General features: G+C 42.1%; 1 protein-coding gene across 4 annotated transcripts in view; it reads right to left on the bottom strand.

Moving 5' to 3' along the window:
• LOC116463515 (ubiquitin carboxyl-terminal hydrolase MINDY-2) overlaps positions 1-22,808 on the bottom strand; it is a 95,877-nt gene that overhangs the window by 52,040 nt on the left and 21,029 nt on the right. For all 4 annotated transcript variants that reach the window (XR_009212080.1, XR_009212081.1, XM_032146644.2 and 1 more), the window contains exons 3-4: positions 9,640-9,704; positions 2,002-2,160 (exon numbers count right to left, since the gene is read on the bottom strand). Coding sequence is in view for 2 of the 4 variants with exons in the window: in XM_032146644.2 (XP_032002535.1) it covers positions 2,002-2,160; positions 9,640-9,704 (224 nt within the window). In the remaining 2 variants the exon portion in view is untranslated. The remainder of the gene's footprint in view (positions 1-2,001; positions 2,161-9,639; positions 9,705-22,808) is intronic.

Raw genomic sequence — 22,808 nt, 5'->3', positions numbered from 1 at the left:
TGCAGTGGCATGATCTCGGCTCACTGCAAACTCTGCCTCCCAGGTTTAAGTGATTCTCCTGCCTCGGCCTCCTGAGTAGCTAAGATTACAGTCGCCCACTACTGCACCCGGTTAATTTTTGTATTTTTTAGTAGACACTGGGTTTCACCATCTTGGCCAGACTGATCTTGAACTCCTGACCTCATGATCCACCCGCCTCGGCCTCCCAAAGTACTGGGATTACAGGCGTGAGCCACTACACCCAACCTGTTCTTTATTATTTCTTACAGTGGCATTTGAATCTACAATTACCTCAAAATAAAAAGTTTAATTTATAAAAAAGGTAAATTCTCACCTCGTACCATAAAACAAAATAAATTTGAAAGGCATTGGCTGGTATAATTCCATTGTCTTTTTCTTTTAAAGTTTACAATTAACCAATATTATTTTGAAATTTGAATGTTACTTTATGTTAAAAAATGTAAGTAAGTGAAAATAATATTAAAACAGTATAGGAGTAGACATAACACAGATCAGTGGAAAAGAGAAGACGCTAACCTATTTAAAAATTTAGTATGTTATAGGAGAATTATTTTTTCCTTTCATCTTTCCAACTGACTCTCCATTTCTTCTGTATTCGGGAGACTAACCTCTATGGACTGCAGCAATTGGAATTCTTACTCTCTAATTATCAGTTGAATTTGGCCAAAGGGAGCTACTAAAGGAAATCAGAAAGTGACAGTCAGAGAACGTATTACCTGTGCTCTTTCCCTGCTGGGCCATAGCTTGGTGGTAGTATTCCTCTCCTGAAGGTCACATCTCCTGGTCAGGAGCTCTGTGCTTTAGTAATCAATCTTGCTGTGTTCTGCTAAGTATTCCCTCTCCTTGTCTTTTCAGAGTTATGAGAGGCAATCGTTTTCTGCTGTTGCTAGGTCTAAGATGCTACACCATCCCTTACTTGTTCCCCTTAACTTTGCCCACACCTTTGTAAACAGTCTCTTCATTAAACTTTTGACAGTTCTCCTTACGTGTGTCATCTACTTCCTGCCAGGACTCTGATACCCTTAACAAGAGGCAAAATCTGGATTGCTAGACTAATATACCAAAGGTCAATGTACATTTAGAAATGTACAGTTAGAGTGATGGATATATGGGGGTGCCTTTTTAAAATAGCTTTGAAAAGAGATTTTCAAAGCTATGCAATAAAGAATACAGTCTTGTCCAAAGAGAGGTTTGACCTTTGTCCCGGCTCCTATGAAATAACTTCTATATCTTGGCATTTCCGTACCAATAGGAGTGACTGTGTTATTTATCATGGGCCCCTTGGGCCACACCTGCAGTTTATACTAACGATGGATCCCTTGAACCACATGGTGTCGGCTCAGCTTCCAGGGAGGGAAGGGTAAGAGTCTGGGTTCAATTACATGGGCAATAAATTAAATCATACCTACATAATGAAATCTCAATAAAAAATCTGAACACTGAAGGTTGGGTGAACTTCCAGAATTGGCAGCACTCCATGCATATTGTCATACGTCAATTCCACAAGGGTATGATGTCCTGAGGATCCAAGGGAAGCTTCACAGTTGGAACCCTCCTAGATTCTGCCGTATGTGTCTCTTTCCTTTGCTAATTTTAACCTGTATCTTTGCCCTGTAATAAACTGTAATGGTGAGTATAATAGGTTTCAGGGAGTCCTGTTAGTCACTCTGGTGAATTACTGAACCTGAGGGTAGTTTTGGGAAGCCTTCGAACTTGTGATTGGTGTGAGATGTAAGGGTGGTCCTCTATGAGCTCTTCCCTCTAACCTTGTAGTTGGGCCCTAGCTCCTTATAGTTGGGGTCAGAAGCCTTGGGCAGACTTAGTAGTCTGGAGGACTCTGTTCTTAACCTCATAGTTTGGCTAATTCCAGGCAAAAGTACAAAAAAAGTAAGTAACAAAAAATACAAATTGAGATTAATTTGCCAAATTAATACATTTTTCCTGCATTTGTGTTTATATAATTCAAATTCTTTGACTTACCTGAGGGTCTACTAACCACCCATGGTACAAAGGAATATCAAGAAGATCAAATACTATGCATTCTGGTGTATATTCAAACACTCGAACACCAGTGAATCTTACATTTACATCCAGGCCTGTCTGTAGTTTGTGCAAAATTGCCATGGCATCACTCATATTCTGAAAATAGAAAAGGGGAAAGTTCTAATTCAGAAACATCAAAACGAGAACAAAAAAGATATTCAAGTACAAGCACATTTAATTTTCCATTTTATCCAATAAATTCAATTCAACATGTTTTTATTATTGAGTATCTACTATGTGCCAGGCACTAATTGGAGTTTGAAAGATATAACAATGAATAAAACAGACACAGAGGTGGGCAGATCACTTGAGGTCAGGAGTTTGAGACCAAACTGGCCAACATGGTGAAACCCTGTCTCTGAAAATACAAAAATTAGCTGGGCGTGGTGGCATGCACCTGTAGTCCCAGCTACTTGGGAGGCTGAGGTGGGAGGATCACTTGAACCCAGTAGGTGGAGGTTGCAGTGAGCTGAGATTACGCCACTGCATTCCAGCCTGGGCAACAGAGTGAGACTCTGTCTCAAAAAACAAAACAAAACAAAACAAGACAAAGTTCATGCTCTTATGCAACTAACATTCTATTGAGAGAGATAAACATGTATATATATAAAACAATGTCAAGTATTAGTAAGAAAAACTGAGCAAGATGAAGTTGTAGAGAGGAGTGGAAATGAAGGACCCATTTTAGACCAGAAAGTCTAAAGTCAAATGTTTTTTAATCAAAGAGGAAGAAGGCCTCTCCTACTGGTGAATCTAAAATAACTAAAAGTACGATCTTGAAAAGATGGTTGTACACCCATGCTCATTGCAACATTATTCATAACTCTTTATTCTTAGTTACAACTGACAAATGAATAAAGAAAATGAGGTATATACATACAATGGAACATTATTCAGCCTTAAAAAAAGAAGGAAATCCTGTCATATGCTATAACCGGATGAACCTTGAGGACATGATGCTGAGTGAAATAAGCCAGTCTCAAAAGTAAAAATACTGTATGATTCTACTTATATGAGATATTTAGAGTCATCAAAATCATAAAAACAGAAAGCAGAATGGTTGTTTCCAGGGGACTGGAGGAAGTGGGAAAGGGGGGTTGTTTGATGGATATAGGGTCTCACTCTGTTGCCCAGGCTAGAGTGCAGTGATGTGATCATGGCTTACCACAGCCTTAAACTCCTGGGCTCACACGATCCTCCCGCCTCAGCCTCCCATGTAGCTGGGGCTACAGGTACATGCTACCATGCCCAGCTACTGTTTTTGATATTTTGTAGAGATAGGGTCTCACTATGTTACCCAGGCTACTCTTGAATTTCTGAGCTCAAGTGATTCTCCGCCTCAGCCTCTCAATGTATTGGGATTACAGACATAAGCCACCATGCCTGGCAAGTTTCAGTTTTAAAGATGAAAAAGTGGCCAGGCGCAGTGCCTCACACCTGTAATCCCAGCACTTTGGGAGGCCGAGGCGGGTGGATGACGAGGTCAGGAGATCGAGACCATCCTGGCTAACATGGTGAAACCCCGTCTCTACTAAAAATACAAAAAATTAGTCAGGCGTGGTGGTGGGCACCTGTAGTCCCAGCTACTCGGGAGGCTGAGGCAGGAGAATGGCATGAACCCAGCAGGTGGAGCTTGCAGGGAGCCGAGATTGCGCCACTGCACTCCAGCCTGGGCGACAGAGCGAGACTCTGTCTCAAAACAAAAAAAGGATATATTTTATATTATGTGGTTTTTAACACAATTAAAAAAAAAATAGAAACGAGCTATCAAGCCATGAAAAGACACAGAGGAAACTTAAATGCATAGTAGTAAAGAAAACAAGCTAATCTGAAAAGGCTACATACTGTATAATTCCAAATGACATTCTGGAAAGGGCAAGACTACAGAGACAGTAAAAAAGATCAGCGGTTGCCAAGGATTAAGGGAAAGGAGGAATGAACAGGCAGAGTACAGAGAATTTTTAGGACAGTGGAACTATTCTGTTTGATACTATAACGGTGGATACGTGTCATTATACATTTTTCAAAATCCATAGAATATACAAAACCAAGAAAGAGTAAATTATAGACTCTGGGTGATAATGATGTGGCATTGCCAGTTTATCAATAATAAATGAACCACTCTGGTGCAGGATGTTGATAGTGGGGGAAGCTATGTGTGTGGGGTTAGGAGGAACAGGAGGTATATAGAAATTCTCAGTATTTTCCATACTTAATTTTGCAGTGAATGCACTGAAAGGGAAGGAAGGATGGAAGGAAGGGACGGAGGGAGAGAGGGAGGAAGGGAGGGAGGGAGGGGAGTGGGCAGTGTAAATGGGAGAGGAAAGAAGGAGAGGGAGGTGAGGGAGACAGGCCTCTTTGAAAATGACACTAGAATAGAGACCACAGTGAGCACTGAATCTTAGGAAGCTCTGGGCAAAGAGCATTCCAAAGTAGACGCCAGTGCAAAAACAAGTTTATTACTGTGTCCATGGAATAGCATGGGGCCCAGTGTGGCTGGGACAAAATAAAAGTGAAAAGTTGTAGGAGATGAAGCCTAAGAGACAGGCGGAGGCTGGATCACAAAGACTTGTTTGTCAGATTAAGGAGTCATTCTGTCCACATCAGTTTTCTCAATAAACGTAGTCATATACATCTGGAATAAAGACTATTTTAAAATGCTTTTCTAAGCATGTTAACACATTAAATATGGACATACGTATAGAGAATATATTTGAAAGAATAAAGAAAAACCAATACATAAAATTTAACACACTTTTACTGAATCCCTACTGCTAATCAGACACTGTACAAGATACTAAAGATACAAAATATGAACAGTAGACTATAGTCTATAGAGGGGTTTGATAATAAAAAGGGTGAAAATGAAGGAAATCTTATATTAAAACTAGGGATTCTCTCTGACATCTGAAAAAGACAAATTTAGGTTGCAAAAATGAAGTTCTGTTTTATGAAAGAATTCATAAAATTCCATTCTAACAGACTGTACAAACTGTAAACAGAAATCATTCAAATGTTTTAAATTCATGAATGATGCATTTATAATAGGATGACATTGTTATACTGCAGTCTCTGACCTTTGTCAGTTTCATCTCTTCCTACTATGTTTCCCCTAAACAATATATTTTCTCAACCTTCCCAAAAATCGAATGCTTAAAAACAATCAGCTTACATTTTTTTCCCTTAAGTGTTTTAGAACTTTTCTTAAATCTACAGCAATGATGAATCTGAAAAAATAGTAACAACAGTGAGCAATCTAAGAATTATAGTTTTACAACCACCAGATTTTCCTCTATTTTTGTAAATTCTTGTTTGTCAACCACCCAACTTCCTTTAGGGGCAATATGATTTCTAATGGCTCTGGGCTCATGCTTAAACCTTCATATATTTGCTGCAATTATTCCCCATTATTTAGTATTAAAACAACTGAGTTAACACCATTTGATATCTTCATAAAGATTAATAAAACTGACAAAAGAGGCCAGTTACAGTGGCTCATGCCTATAATCCCAGCACTTTGGGAGGCTGAGGTGAGCAGATCACTTGGGCCCAGGAGTTTGAAGCTGCAGTGAGCAACGATAGCACCACGGCAATCCAGACCAACTGACAGAGGGAGACCCTGTCTCAAAAAAAAAAAAAAAGTTGGTGCAGTGACTCACGCCTGTAATCTCAGGTAGGTGGATCACTTGAGGCCAAGAGTTCGAGACCAGCATGGCCGACATGGTGAAATGCCATCTCTACTAAAAATTAAAAAATTAGCCAGGAGTGGTGGCACATGCCTGTAATCCCAGCTAAATGGGAGGCTGAGGCATGAGAATCCCTTGAACCTGAAAGGCGGAAGTTGTACTGAGCTGAGATCATGCCACTGCACTCCACCCCGTACAACAGAGGGAGAATTTGTCTTTTTTTTGTTTTGTTTTTTTGAGACAGAGTCTTGCTCTGTCGCCCAGGCTGCAGTGCAGTGGCATCATCTTGGCTCACTGCAACCTCCACCACCTGGGTTCAAGGATTCCATCTGCCTCAGCCTCTTGAGTAGTTGGGACCACAGGTGCGTGCCACCACGCCCAGCTAATTTTTTGTATTTTTAGTAGAGATGATTTCACTGTGTTAGCCAGGATGGTCTCGATCTCCAGACCTTGTGATCCCCCCGCCTCAGCCTCCCAAAGTGCTGGGATTACAGGCGTGTGCCACTGTGCCCAGCCGAGACTCTGTCTTAATAAAAAACAACAACTGATAAACCAAACAAACTTATTTTAAAACGGTTTTAAACTCTTGGGTATTTTGCCACTTTGTTCCTAATTCCAAATTTTACTTAATATTATAAACTATAAATGTGAGCTATGGTTGCTTACTTCACAAGAAGGGAGTACTACTGGATCCTTTAAGGCAGTAGTTAAACTGTTTCTTAGAACTCTTTTTCAAAGGAACTTTTAACATGGTCAAATATTTTAAATTTAAATACAAAATATATTTTAAGAATATATTTGCACTCATTAAAAATTTGTTATGAATACACACATCGTGTTTTCTTGTGCTGTCAGTATATTATTAGACAAAACTGAAAAAAATAGGCTCTTTGCTAACATTACAACTTCTGGTAAAGAGTTTTAATTGGGAATACTGCAGCTCTGTGTTGGTCTTTCTAAAATTAGGTTTGAAGAGATCTGTTCACGTAAAGTTACACAAAAAAGAACACTATTACATCACACTTGTGGAACATTACACATTAGCTTAGTCTCAGCCCAGCCATATAAGCTTGACATACACTATTTTCAAAACAGTAATGTAATAATAACACCTTATAGTTTTATTGTTTATTTTAAGAGCAGGGTACTTTTTGCCTGATATGTTTACGAGAAATGCAAGCAGTTGTTAGATATCCTTTGTTTCAACTTTGAGCCAATACTTCCAATTCCTCTTCAAGAATCCTGATCAGTGTAATGGGAATGTATCCCAATGGAAGATGGACTTAAACCAAATGCTGATAACATTTGCAAGCATTTTTATTTTTCTTTCTTTCTTAATTTTTTGAGATGGAGTCTTACTATATCACACCCAGATTGGTCTCAAACTCCTAGGCTCAAGTAATCCTCCTGCCTCAGTCTCCTAAGTACCTGGAATTACAGCTGTGAACCACTGTGACTGGCTGCAAACAGTTTTCTTTTCTTTTTTTTTTTTTTTGTAACAGGGTCTCACTCTGTTGTCCAGGCTGGAATGCAGTGGCGTGATCTTGGCTCACAGCAACCTCTGCCTCCTGGGCTCAAGTGATCCTCTAACCTCAGCCTCCCAAGTAGCTGGGACTATGGGCGTGTGCCACCAGGCCTGGCAAATGTTTTGTATTTTTTGTAGAGACAGGGTTTTGCCATGTTGCCCAGGCTGGTCTCACTCCTGGGCTCAAGTGATCCGCCTGCCTTGGCCTCCCAAAGTGCTGGGATTACAGGCACGAGCCACCAGGCCTGGTGCCTGCAAACACGAAAATTAAGATTTTCTCATTTCAATCAAGATTTTCTCAGGATTAGGCAACGAAAGTAAAATGAATTTGGAGGTTGATATCAGACCGCAGCTATCATCCACAGTCCCTAATTTTAAGTTTTTAATCAAAATAGCTTCATGATTTCAGTAAGAAATGATATAAATTTCATAAATACATGATATAAATTGAACTTTATCACTTTATACTTATCATGTACTGGTTTTATATATTGGAAGCTGGGACAAGATATCATTTGAAAAGAGGTTTCTATTGCTAAAAATATTTAAATATCACTGTTTTAAGATACAAATTCCCCTGATAAAATTTAAATCACTTAGAATACAAATTTGGCTTTAGCTATAGATTTTCTTTCTTCTCCTTCTCCTTCCTCTTTTTTTTTTGTCGCCCAGGCTGGATGGAGTGCAGTGGCGTGATCTCGGCTCACTCCAAGCTCCGCCTCCCGGGTTCAGGCCATTCTCCTGCCTCAGCCTCCGGAATAGCTAGGACTACAGGCGCCTGCCACCATGCCCGGGTAATTTTTTGTATCTTTTTTCAGTAGAGCTGGGGTTTCACCATGTTAGCCAGGATGGTCTCTATCTCCGCCTGCCTTGGCCTACCAAAGTGCTGGGATTATAGGCGTGAGCGACCACGCCCGGCCTCCTATTTTTTGAGGCAGAGTCTCCCTCTGCCGCCCAGGATGGAGTGTAGTGACGCAATCTCAGCTCACTGCAACCTCCGCCTCCCTGGTTCAAGCAATTCTCATGCCTCAACCTCCTGAGTAGCTGGGACTACAGGTAAGTGCCATTACACTCGGCCAATTTTTGTATTTTTAGTGGAGGGGGGGGGTTCCATGTTGGACAGCTGGTCTCAAACTCCTGGCCTCAAGTGACCCACCCACCTTGGCCTCCCAAAGTGCTGGGATTATAGGTGTGAGTCACCGCATCTGGCCTAGATTTCCTATCTTATATGATGCAATGTAAATTGATGATGATTATTATTCTTTTTTTTTTTCCTAATGAGACAGAGTCTTGCTCTGTCACCAGGCTGGAGCATAGTGGCACAATTCCAGCTCACTGTAACCTCCGCCTCCTGGGTTCAAGTGATTCTCCTGCCTCAGCCTCACAAGTAGCTGGGACTACAGGCGCGTACCACCATGCCCAGCTAATTTTTTTTGTATTTTTAGTAGAAATGGGGTTTCACCATGTTGACAAGGATGGTCTCCATCTCCTGACCTCATGATCTGCCCACCTCGGCCTCCCAAAGTGCTGGGATTACAGACATGAGCCACCACACCCAGCCAACTTGTTGATTTTTCAAATTTTATTAAGACTAGATTATCTGAACATTAAATTCAAGAAATGTTGCAAGACTGAAATGAGTTATGCTTTCTTTTTGCAAATCTGATACTGGTGAAAGTATGTTAAAAAAGGCTGCTTTGAAAGTAAACATGAAGGTTCCAATGATGTCTCTTTCTTCCCTGGCTAATACTTCCTTCCACTCTAAGAAGCCAATTCCTTCTTGCCTTCTATTGCCAAGTAAAGGAAGAATACTGAAGAAAATGAAGCTCCACTTGCTTTTTGCCAGCACCAATAATTTTGAGCCTAGTGATACCTCCTACATTGCAGAACAGGATCTCTAAAGAACATGCCAAGAAATGTGGATACTGAAACTATCAAATAGCAAAACTTGTCCTAATGACATACCATATACATCATTTGTTCAACTTTCTCCTGAACATAACTTAATTGGAAAATATAAACAAAACGAAGACAGATACATCAATGACAAATTCACTTGGAAGTCAATTTTTCAAGAAAAACACTAGGTTTGATCTGTCATGGAATGAGAAAAAAAAAAAGGAAAAATACTGAGGAAAAAAAGGAAAAATCTGGCTGTGAGCTAAAAATGGATTTTGTATTTTTAAAGAGGTATAAAAAAGAAAACAAAGAATATGTAACAGAGACTGACCACATGTGGCTTGCAAAGTCTAAAGTGTTTACTATCTAATCCTTTATAGAAAAATGCTGCCAGCTACTAATAGACACCAATGTATATATTTAAACTTTAAAATTACATACTTTAACAAAAACTGTGTTTATTACCTGTTCATAATTTAAACGTTGAATTTCTGAAATTTCTTTTGGCTTTGCATCAAGCATGTAATCTCCTGTAAAAAAAAGAATTGTAAAATTGCCTTTTAAAAACTTGCTTTTCTGATTACAAAAGTAATAGAACTTAATTATAAATGTTAAAACACTGTAGCTATAGTTGACATATAAAATTGACTCCCCAATCCTACCCAGAGAAAATCAATGTTAACTTTTCCTATCACTTCAAATATTTTTTCAATGTATATACTATAGTGCTTTTGAACTTACTTCCATTTTATAATATATTTCAGCATCATTCCATGTTATTACGTATAAAGGTCCCAAAGGTTGTACCAAATTTCACTGCTGTCAACAATATAACTATTTCTGATTACCTCGCCAACAATGGGTATTATCAGTCTTCTAAATGTCTGCAACACTGAGAAGTAAAAAAACAAATTTTGGCATCTGGCTGGGTTTGGTGGCCCATGCCTGTAATCCCAGAACTCTGGGAGGCTGAGACGGGTGGATCACCTGAGGTCAGGAGTTCAGCCTGGCCAACATGGTGAAACCCCAACTCTACTAAAAATAAAAAAATTAGCTGGGCGTGGTGGCGGGTGCCTGTAATCCCAGCTACTTGGGAGGCTGAGGCAGGAGAATCGCTTGAACCTGGGAGGTGGAGGTTGCAGTGAGCCAAGATCGCACCACTGAGCTCCAGCCTGGGCAACAGAGTGAGACTCTCTGCCTCAAAAAAAAAAAATTTTTTTTTTTTTTTTTTTTTTTCATTTAAAAAGATGGTATTTTTATATACAAGTTTTTTTTTGGTATCTCCTTTTTAAATACATGTATAAGCTTTTGGTATACGTGGCAACTTTTAAATATATGTAGTACCTTTTAAAAATATGGATCACAATTTTAATACTTTTAAATCTATGTATTATCTTTCAAATTATATATTAGCTGTATGTACATACTTTTTTCTTTGAATTATCTACCTATATAATTATCATCTTTTTTTTTTTTTTTTAAGAGACGGGGTTTTGCCATGTTGCAGCCTCCCAAAGTGTTGGGATCACAGGCATGAGCCACTGTTCCTGGCCTATCTTTTCTTACTGAACTGTAAAAGCTAAATTGGGCTGGGCATGATGGCTCATGCCTATAATCCCAGCACATTGGGAGGCCAAGGAGGGTGGATCACCTGAGATTAGGAGTTCAAGACCAGCCTGGCCAGCATGGTGAAATCCTGTTTCTACTAAAAATACAAAAATTAGCCAGGCGTAGTGGCGTGCACCTGTAGTTCCAACTACTCAGGAGGCTGAGGCAGGAGAATTGCTTGAACCCAGGAGGTGGAGGTTGCAGTGAGCCAAGATCGCGCCACTGTACTCCAGCCTGGGTGATAGAGCGAGACTCTGTCTCAAAAACAAAAACAAATTTTATTTTAAAAAAATCTTGTCAACTGGTTAGTCTGTCTCTACCCTTCCAGACAACTAGTTAACTGATTTTTTTGTGAGATCTAGACTTAGTGATGTCACTGAGACTGCACATTTTAGAAGACTTTTTTTTTTTTTTGAGACCGAGTCTTAGTCTGTTGCCCAGGCTGGAGTGCAGTGGCCTGATCATGACTTGCTACAACCTCAGCCTCCCTAAACTCAGGTGATCCTCCCACCTCAGCTTCCTGAGTAGCTGGGACTACAGACACGCACCACCACACCTGGCTAATCGTTTCAAAAAAAAAGAAAAAAAAAGCTAAACTGCATGCAGAAAAATGAGCAAAACTTGGAATGGCAATGGGAGAAAAAGCATCTTTTGAGGGGAAGAATGAATGGAGAAAGCACATATAAGAAAGATCATGTTGGCCGGGCGCGGTGGCTCACGTTTGTAATCCCAGCACTTTGGGAGGCCAAGGCGGGCGGATCACGAGGTCAGGAGATTGAGACCACGGTGAAACCCCGTCTCTACTAAAAATACAAAAAAATTAGCCGGGCGTGGTAGCGGGCGCCTGTAGTCCCAGCTACTCAGAGAGGCTGAGGCAGGAGAATGGCGGGAACCCGGGAGGCGGAGCTCGCAGTGAGCCGAGATTGAGCCACTGCACTCCAGCCTGGGTGAAAAAGCGAGACTCCGTCTCAAAAAAAAAAAAAAAAAGAAAGATCATGTCACATGAACAGCTTATAAGAAGATTTAATACAAAAGATTTATATTGTAAAGTAGTGGCAAACATGGTTGAATGAGTAAACTTGAACACATTTTAGAAAATCCTAAATAATATGCTGTAAATTTGGCTGACTGTAAAAGATCACAGGGATCTTCATACTTTTAAGTAGAGGAGTGAAGGATGAAATTGATGCTTTAGGAGAACACACTGATATGTAGGCTAATTTAGAGGACAAAGAACGATACAGTTTGCAGGTAAATCATGTTGTGAAGTATGAGTATTAGAGGACAAAGAACGATACAGTTTGCAGGTAAGTCAGGTTGTGAAGTATGAGTATATAGAAAGAGAAAAAATTTCAAGAATTAATAAAACCTTGCTACGAATGGGATATTCTAAATAAACAGAAAACAGGAAACCAAAATTTGATAGCTACTTTAGGCCAAAAAAATGGAAGAGAGGGCTTGGCATAAGTTAGCTTATACCAGGTGAACATTTGGAAAAAAGGAAATACAGGCAACTCTGGGTGAAATTAAAATGCTTCAACATTGACCTCGCTTTATAGCGTATTTATATTCAAAAGATGAAATAATTTTTTAAAAATCAGACAATGCCATCATCTCTATTATTTTTCTTACTTTATACTATGCCAGTCTCATCATCATACTAACAATTTCAGATGGCTGAAGTCACAATATACATTCCAGTTTATGTTGAGTTTCATATTCCTGCCCATTTCCTGCCTTCTCCCTACATCTCTTCCGCACCTTACTTTATTACACTTCCTAACACTTCCTAGGTATTGTGTTTCTTTCTCTATGCCAAAGCCCTCCAAAAAGCCATGTCCATGTCTGGCTCTGCTCTCATATTCTAGTAACAGGAATTTCCAGATTGAAATTCACTTCTTCTCCTCTAACCTTTGCCAATCAAAATTCCCATTTCCTTGGGGTACTTCAGCTAGGCATTAGGAAAGCAATTATTAGTTTCTCTTACAATCCCTCTACTAGTGTTTCCTTTTTTTTTTTTTTTTTTGAGATGGGAGTCTTGCTCTGTCGCCCAGACTGGAGTGCAGTGGCGTGATCTCGGCTCACTGCAAGCTCCACCTCCCAGGTTCATGCCATTCTCCTGCCTCAGCCTCCCAAGTAGCTGGGACTACAGGCGCCTGCCACCACGCCTGGCTAATTTTTTGTATTTTTAATAGAAACAGGGTTTCACTGTGTTAGCCAGGATGGTCTCGATCTCCCGACCTCGTGATCTGCCCGCCTCGGCCTCCCAAAGTGCTGGGATTACAGGCGTGAGCCACCGCGCCCAGCCGTGTTTGCTTTTTAACTCAAAAACATCTCTTTTTTCTCCAGAGAAATGGAGTAATCTCAACAGAACATCTAAATAGCTTAGAAAATTAAACATTTGTTCTGGCATGGTTGGCCCTGAATAAAGTTTACTTTTGGTGAGGCAGAGCCTTCAGAATTTCTTTGCCTACATCATTCTTGTTCACTTCTCCCCAACCTCCCATCAAAATATTACTTTTACAGTGTCCCTAGTAGCTAAGTCCTCTCACCAGTGATTCCCAAACCTCTTTAGCTACACCAGGTCTAGCTATTTCCTCACTAATTTTTCTTTTTCCTTATTAAAATTATCTGTCCTATGTTCTGCTTCCTCAGGGCTTTGCTAGCTAAGAGTTAGATAAATTTAACATACCAAGATGTGTTAACTATTTCTTTTATTACTCTTTCCAAGAAAAATACCATGCTGACATTTTCGTGGTTAGAGTACACTTAACGCAGCCACATTAACTACATGTTGACACCTCCAAATAACTAGCTCACAGTACATGCTCAGTAAATATTTACTGGATTGCTGGGCGCAGTGGCTGACGTCTGTAATCCCAGAACTTTGGGAGGCCAAGGCGGGCGGATCACCTGAAGTCAGGAGCTTGAAACCAGCCTGGCCAACATGATGAAAACCCATCTCTGCTAAAAATACAAATATTAGCTGGGTGTGGTGGCAGGTGCTTGCAATCCCAGCTACTTGGGAGGCTGAGGCGAGATAATCGCTTGAACCCAGGAGGCAGAGGTTGCAGTGAGCCAAGATTGTGCCATTGTACTCTAGCCTGGGTGACAAGAGTGAAACTCTGTCTCAAAAAAAAAAAAAAAAAAAATTTTTTTTACTGGATTAAAAACGCAAGAAAAGGACTGGGTGTGGTGGCTCACACCTGTAGTCCCAGCACTTTTTGAGAGGGCAAGGTGGGTGGATCACGAGGTCAGGAGTTCGAGACCAGCCTGGCCAACATAGTGAAACCCCATCTCCACTAAAAAAAAAAAAAAAATACAAAAATTAGCTGGGCATGGTGGTGGGCGCCTGTAATCCCAGCTGCTCGGGTAGCTGAAGCAGGAGAATTGCTTGAGCCTTGTAGGCGGAGGTTGCAGTGAGCCAAGATTGCACCATTATCCTCCAGCCTGTGTGAAGAGCAAGACTCCATCTCAGGAAAAAAAAAAGAAAAGAAAGAAAAACACAAGTAGAGGAACTTTCAAATATTATATCAAAAACACTTTGGGATTGTAGAGGGGTAAGAGGGATGTATTTTTGAGTATATGAGCTTTTCAGCATACTTTAAATCATAGAAGGTGCCCAGATGGGGACAGCACATTAACCCCTCTGAACACTGGTTTCCTCTTCTGTAAAAGAGAGGCATTACAATTTTCTGATGGCTTTATTTTTGCACCAATCTCATCTTTGTACTATTAGTACTTCTGTACTTATGGCTCTGCTCATCGGTTCTCTGCCACCACAATCGTATCTCTTCATTTGCAGTACTCATGGCAAAAGAGCTCATTTTGTCTCAGAAGGTATGCAAAGTCAAGTAGAGTGCTAGTGACAAGGAGCAGGGAAGAGGTTAGGTAAATGGCATCAACTTGTGATAGCACAGAAAGTAGAGCCAGAATGAAGATAAGAGCTATGGAGTGGCAGCACAGTTTAACACTGTCCAGTTGAAATATAATGCAAGCCATGAATTTGTAATTTTAACCTTCCTCCCTCCCTCTCTCTCTCTCTCTCTCTCTCTCTTTCTTTCTTTTCTTCCCTCTGTTGCCCGGGCTGGAGTATACTCGTCACGCTGCAGACTCCCTGACTCCGGCTCCCGTGATTCTCCTGCCTCGGCCTGCAGGCTGCCTGGGATTGCAGGTGCGTGCCACCACCCCTGCCTCGTTTTTGTCCTTTGGCTGGAGGCGCGGTTTCGCCAAGTTGGCCATGCTGCTCTCCAGCTCCTGACCTCGAGTGGTCTGCCCGCCTCGGCCTCCCGAGGTGCTGGGACTGCAGACGGGAGTCTCGCTCACTCGCTGCTCGGTGTTGCCCAGGCTGGAGTGCAGTGGCGTGGTCTTGGCTCACTGCAGCCTCCGCCTCCCAGCCGCCTGCCTTGGCCTCCCAGGGTGCTGGGATTGCAGCCTCTGTCTGGGAGGTGGGGAGCGTCTCTGCCTGGCTGTCCATCGTCTGGGATGTGAGGAGCGCCTCTGCCCGGCCGCCCCGTCTGGGAGGTGAGGAGCGCCTCTGCCCAGCCGCCACTCCGTCTAGGAAGTGAGGAGCGCCTCTGCCCAGCCGCCACCCCGTCTGGGAAGTGAGGAGCGCCTCTGCCCGGCCGCCACCCTGTCTGGGAAGTGAGGAGCGCTTCTGCCCGGCCGCCGGCCGCCTCCTCTGGGAAGAAATGAGGAGCGCCTCTGCCCGGCCCCCCATCGTCTGGGAAGTGAGGAGCGCCTCTGCCCGGCCGCCCCGGCTGGGAAGTGAGGAGCGCCTCTGCCCGGCCGCCACTCCGTCTGGGAAGTGAGGAGCGCCTCTGCCCGGCCGCCACACCGTCTAGGAAGTGAGGAGCGCCTCTGCCTGGCCACCCCGTCTGGGATGTGGAGAGCGCGTCTGCCCAGCCGCCCCATTTGGGAGGTCTGCCACAGAGGTTAGACGCAATGTGGGGGCTGGACGTGGTGGCTCACGCCTGTAGTCCCAGCACTCTGGGGTGCCGAGGCGGGTTGATCACTTGAGGCTAGGAGTTCGAGACCAGCCTAGCCAACATGGTGAAACATATGAAAAATACAACAAACCAACCAACCAATCAACCCAGCAACAACAAAACAGGTCTACCCTGGAGTCATACTCTAATTTTTTCTATTTTCCTCCCTTTCTGATCCTTTATCCCACTTGCTTTTTCTTCCTCTTCTCCTTCTTCTTTGTCAAACAGAGGATTGAGTTATTATCATTGATCCATACAAAGTCCTTCTCTCATTTATTTTCTTTAATTCCCACCCCCCATTTCTATTCCCCGTCTTCCCATGTGCAACCTTCCTAATATGTTTGATATGCATCTTTTTGTTTGTATGTATTTTTAGAAAATGTTTATTGTTTTGTGTGCAAAAAAAATTAATAAAAAAATGTAATTTTAAATTTTCTAGTAGCCACATTAATAAAGGTCAAAATAAATAGGTAAAATTAATCTTTTCTTTTTTTTTTTTTGTTTGAGATAGGGTCTCACTTTGTCACCCAGGCTGGAGTACAGTGGCACAAACATGGCTGACTGCAGCCTTGAACTTCCAGGCTCAAGTGATCCTCCTGCCTCAACCTCCTGAGTAGTAGGGACTACTGGTAAGCATCATCACACATGGCTAATTTTTAAAATTTTTTGTAAATTTTTGAAATGTTGCCCAGGCTGGTCTTGAACTCCTGAGCTCAAGTGATCTGCCTGCCTCAGTCTCCCGAAGTGCTGGGATAAAAGGCATGAGCCATCACACCTGGCCAAAATTAATCTTAATAATATATTTTATTTAACTTAGTATATGAAAATTTCAACAATCAATATTTTAAAATTATGATATTCTTTTTATCCAAATCTTTGAAATCCGGTATATATTTTACATTTACAGAACATCTCAATTCACACTGGCCACATTTCAAGGACTCAATAGCCACATGTACCTAGTGGCTACTATATTCTTCACTGCAGGTTTAGGTGATATATGGCAATGATCTAAGAAAGAATAGTAAATGAGTCCAATTTGACTCAATCTGCCTTACACAATTCCATCTGAGAACAAGGAAAGTAGGGTGGAGAGTGGATGGATATGGAAGAGCTGGATAGGAAACAGGGTCAGAAATACATGTAACTCATTACTTAAATTATATATAGTTACATATAAATGGCCAGGTGCAGTGGCTAATGCCTATAATCCCAGCACTTCGGGAGGCCAAGGCAGGCGGATCACTTGAAGCCAGGAATTCAAGACCAGCCCGGCCAACATGGGGAAACCCCATCTTTACTAAAAATACAAAAATTAGCTGGGCATGGTGGTGGGTGCCTATAATCCCAGCTGCTCAGGAGGCTGAGGCAGGAGAATTGCTTGAACCTGGGAGGCAGAGGTTGCAGTGAGTGAGATCGTGCCACTGCACTCCAGCTTGGGCAACAGAGAGACTCAGTTTCAAAAAACAAAACAAAATAAAACTACATTTAACTTGTTATTATCCCATTTAGGAAACTAAAATAGATTAAGCATCCTATTACAGTAAATTCAAACTTCCTGCCTGGCTCACAATACTCTCTTTTTTTTTTTTTTTTTTTTGATACGGAGTCTTGCTCTGTCTCCCAGGCTGGAATGCAGTGGCGCAATCTCGGCTCACTGCAAGCTCCACCTCCCAGGTTCACGCCATTCTCCTGCCTCAGCCTCTCCGAGTAGCTGGGACTACAGGCGCCCGCCACCACGCCCGGCTAATTTTTTTGTATTCTTAGTAGAGACGGGGTTTCACCGTGGTCTCGATCTCCTGACCTTGTGATCCGCCCGCCTCGGCCTCCCAAAGTGCTGGGATTACAAGCGTGAGCCACCGCACCCAGCCCACAATACTCTCTTGCCACAATCTACTTAATCCAATCTCTATTTCTCTAACTATACAACATGCAGATTTACCAACTATAGTCAAATTAGACACATACACTGTTACTTCAATATGCCTTACATATTTTCACCTCTAGCTTGAGCTTAAGATAGTTTCCACCTAGCCCTCAAACAACCTTTCCTATTCATTACAATGGCATAGATTCTAACTATCCTTCAAAGCCCGATACAAGTCACATGTTCTCCATTAAGCCTTTTCCTACTCCTTACCCACTTCCCATACCCATTTGTACCCAAACTTCTCAAAAGTTTTTTGCCCTTGAGGCTCCACTTCCTTACCTCCCAGATACTCTTCAACTCACCACTCCATTTCCGTCTCATCACTGCAGTGACACGGTTTGATGAAGGTCACAATAACCACACTGCCAAGTCATAAAGAGAGTATTCTCCAGTATTCAATACCTTTCTCCTTTCTTCTAACAATCTTCACCCTCTCTTGGCTTCATCCTACCACTCTCTACTGGCTTTTCTCCTATCTTACCAGCTACTTCTTCACTATTTCTCTGTCCTCTATTTCATGCATTTTAGCAGAGGTAATGTTGCACCTAAAGGGTCAAAAACTGGTTCTTGGTGCAGGAGGGAGGGTGGCCAAAAAAAAAAACTTAGGTACTATAATGGCCTAAGTGCCTTCAAAGGGCTACAAATACAAAAAAACACATACAATAGGCCGGGCGCAGTGGCTTACGCCTGTAATCCCAGCACTTTGGGAGGCCGAGACGGGTGGATCACGAGGTCAGGAGATCGAGACCATCCTGGCTAACACGGTGAAACCCTGTTTCTACTAAAAATACAAAAAATTAGCTGGGCGTGGTGGCAGGCGCCTGTAGTCCCAGCTACTCAGGAGGCTGAGGCGGGAGAATGGCGTGAACCAGTAGGTGGAGCTTGCAGTGAGCTGAGATCGCGCCACTGCACTCCAGCCTGGGCAACAGAGCAAGACTCCGTCTCAAAAAACAAAACAAAACAAAAAAACACATACTATATATCTACAGTATTAAAATGTCCTAAAGTGAGCCATTAGGACAAAAGTGTCTATAAAGGCTCCTCAGAATGGCAATAACGAAAAGAAAGTTGAAATACTGCTCCACCTAATTTCTGCATACTGGGAAACTTCAGGGGAGAATCTTGGACCCCTATTCTTTTCTCTGTTATCTTATCAACTTCCACAGATTTATTTATTTATTTATTCACGTTTTTTGGAGACGGAGTCTCGCTCTGTCGCCCAGGCTGGAGTGCAATAGCGCGATCTCGGCTCACTGCAAGCTCCGCCTCCCAGGTTCACGCCATTCTCCTGCCTCCGCCTCCCGAGCAGCTGGGACTACAGGCGCCCGCCACCGCACCCAGCTAATTTTTTTGTATTTTTAGTAGAGACGGGGTTTCACCGTGGTCTCGATCTCCTGATCTTGTGATCCACCCGCCTCGGCCTCCCAAACTGCTGGGATTACAGCCGTGAGCCACCGCGCCCGGCCCAACTTCCACAGATTTAAATACCATTTTTATACTGATGATTTCTAAATTCTTATCTTGAATTTCAGTGTTCTCTGGAACTCACAGTCTGCCATTAGCAAATTCCCTAGGTATTCAACTTCTCTGACTGTTCCCTTCACCTTATTATCTGAGTATCTGACTCTGTCTTGATGACAATGCAGTTCTCTTAAGTGATAGTTCTGTTCTGTCTCATACTTCTTTTATCAGTGAACCTCAAAGTGGAATAGGTACCCATTTGCTCCTTACTGTCATTCTCTCCCCACTTCCTCCCTAAACTCCTCAGTTTTAAAACTCAGATAATTCTACCCATTACCTGCCCACCTTGTTGCAGTTACCTACTGATCTTCAGGCCAATCCCCTTTACTCTTAGCTCACTATCTTTCTCCAACACAAATCCCATAATTTTTGGTAATTTCAATACGCATGGAGATGTCTCTTCCAATACCCTGCCTCTCTGTTCCTTGACCTCTTCTCCAACAAAAATATTTTATTCTTAAAACACACACCCCCCCCCAAAACAAACAAACAAAAAAAAACCATAAAACTTTTATTCTACTTTATCTCAGAAACTCATTTCCCATGGTAATACAGTTTCATTATTACCAAAAATTCCTCAGCTCTATCAGGAATCGAGACTTACAATCCATTAATCTCATTACATTTTCCTTCAACACACTTACATCATTTCCTCTTTATGAAGCTTAAATTCTATGGCCCATGATTATAATCACTCTCTATACACACCTTCATACCTTAGATTCCTCCCCTCCTTCCCCACCGCACAACCCTGGCCCCACCACGGGCAACATGTAGAGCAACATACCCTAGATTCTTTCGTCAACACACTCATCAGGCAAAAAGTCCAGCTCTGGTTAAAACCTGGCCTCCCATTATTCAGGCCTGGACTCGTGCAGCTGAACGTGACTGAGAAAACATAACACCATGCTGGCTGGTTTCACTAACCTCAAAGGTAGCACCCAAAAATCATACCACAGCTCTCTAATCCATTCACTCTCCCATTTCTCTAAGCAATTATTTTATACCTTCCCTCTTACTTCCAACAACTCCTCCCTCATCCTCACTCCCAGCTGATGACTTTGTTTCCTATTTCATTGAGAAAACAGAAGCACTCAAGAGACGTGCTACAACCACACCCACCCACCTACCTACACCTATTTGTAATATATTCTGTCTTTCCTCCTATTACCATGGATGAACTATCTAAGGCTAATTTTTCTATTTGTATAAAGTACTTTTTGCAGTTCCCTTTCTCTAGTTTTCTCTTTTATAAAATGGCTTTGAGGTATAATCCACACACCATACAACCTACTCACTTAAAATGTACAATTCAATTATTTTTTGTTGTATATTCACAGGATTATGAAACTATCATCATGATCTAATTTTATTTTATTTTTATTTTTATTTTTTTTTGAGACAGAGTCTCGCTGTCGCCCAGGCTGGAGTGCAATGGCGCGATCTCGGCTCACTGCAGGCTCCGCCCCCCGGGGTTCACGCCATTCTCCTGCCTCAGCCTCCGGAGTAGCTGGGACTACAGGCGCCCGCCACCTCGCCCGGCTAATTTTTTGTATTTTTAGTAGAGACGGGGTTTCACTGTGTTAGCCAGGATGGTCTCGATCTCCTGACCTCGTGATCCGCCCGCCTCGGCCTCCCAAAGTGCTGGGATTACAGGCGTGAGCCACCGCGCCCGGCTCCTAATTTTATTTTTTAAATTTATTTATTTATTTATTTACTTATTTATTTATTTATTTATTTTTTGAGACGGTGTCTCACTGTCGCCCAGGCTGGAGTGCAGTGGTGTTTTCTCCACTCACTGCAACCTCCGACTACTGGGTTCAAGCAATTCTCCTGCCTCAGCCTCCCAAGTAGCTGGGACTACAGGCATGTGCCACCATACCCGACTAATTTTTTGTATTTTTAGTAGAGACGGGGTTTTGCCATGTTGCCCAGGCTGGTCTTGAACTCCTGAGCTCAAGTGAACCACCCACCTCAGCCACCCAAAGTGCTGGGATTATGGTGTAAGCCACCGTGCCAGTCCCATGATCTAATTTTAGAACATTTTGGTCTTCCCTAAAAGAAACCCTGTACCCATTAGCAGTCAACCCCCATTTCACCCCATCTCTTCCCCAGCCCTAAGCAACCACTAATCTACTTTCTGTCTCTATAAATGTGTCTATTCTGTTTTTTTTTAATTTTCATTTTTTAGAGATAAGGTTCTTGCTCTCTCACCCAGGAGGGAATGCAGTGGTATGGTCATAGCTCATTGCAGTCTCAAACTCCTAGGTTCAAGTGATCCTCCCACCTCAGCCTCCCAAGTAGCTGGGACCATAGGCACGCACCACCAGCCTGGCTAATGGATGTTTCATATAAATGGAATCATACACTATATGGTCTTTTGTACTTTGCCTCTTTCACTTAAATGTTTCAGGGTTCATCCATGTTATAGCGTGTATTCGTACTTCATACCTTTTTATGGCTGAATAATATTCCATTGTACAAATTTATATTTGTTCATCTGCTCATCAGTTGATAGACATTTCGGTTGTTTCCATTTTTTGACTACTATGAATAATACTGCTTTGAACATTTTTCTTTTCTTCCCCCTGAGACAGAGTCTTGCTCTGTCGCCCAGGCTGGAGTGCAATGGCATGATCTCGGCTCACTGCAACCTCTACCTCCCGGGTTCAAGCGATTCTTCTGCCTCAGCCTCCCGAGTAGCTGGAATTACAGGCATATGCCACCACGCCCGGCTAATTTTTTCATGTTCTTAGTAGAGACGGGGTTTTACCATGTTGGCCAGGCTGGTCTCAAACTCCTGACATTGTGATCCACCCGCCTTGGCCTCCCAAAATGCCAGGATTACAGGCGTAAGCCACTGCGTGTGGCCTGAACATTTTTATAAAAGTTGTATGGACATATGTTTTCAGTTCTCTTGGGTAAATACCTAGGAATGATATTTCATGGTCATACGGTAATTCTGTTTAACTTTTTAAAGAATTGCCAAACTGCTTTCCAAAGTGGCTGTATTATTTTACATTTCTACTGGCTAGGTTTGAGGGCTTCCAGTTTTCTCTTGTTTCCAGTCTGGTTTTCATTCCATACATTCATCAAGGTTACCAACGTTCTCCTTATGGCTAAATCAACAGTCAATTTTTAGTCTTCCTCCTGCTTGAGCTATTAGCAGCATTTGATTCAGCTCATCTCTCACTCTTCCTTGAAACATTTTTTCATTAGGATTCTAGGAAATCACAGCCTCCTATTTTTCTTCTACCTGGCTGACCATGCTGGCTCTTTCTCCTTCCCCATCTTCTAATCACTGGCATATCCCAGACTCAATCTACTGATCTTTTCTCTTTTATCTACTACATTCCTTCCCTTAATGATCTCACCCAATCTAACTACTGTTTATATATGTTGTCTGTAAATATATATTTACAGGCTAGACTTGTACTGTCTAATACAGTAGCCAGTAGCAATATGTGGCTATTAAATTTAATTTATATTATATAAAATTAAAAATTCAGTTCCTTGGTCACATCACACACATACACACATACACACACACACACACACACACACACACACACACACACACACACACA

This window comes from Hylobates moloch, unplaced genomic scaffold (genome assembly GCF_009828535.3).
Source record: "Hylobates moloch isolate HMO894 unplaced genomic scaffold, HMol_V3 SCAFFOLD_40, whole genome shotgun sequence".
Classification (NCBI taxonomy): Eukaryota; Metazoa; Chordata; class Mammalia; order Primates; family Hylobatidae; genus Hylobates; species Hylobates moloch.
Note: the sequence above shows the minus strand (reverse complement) of the source record. Positions and strands in the feature narration are given on the sequence as shown.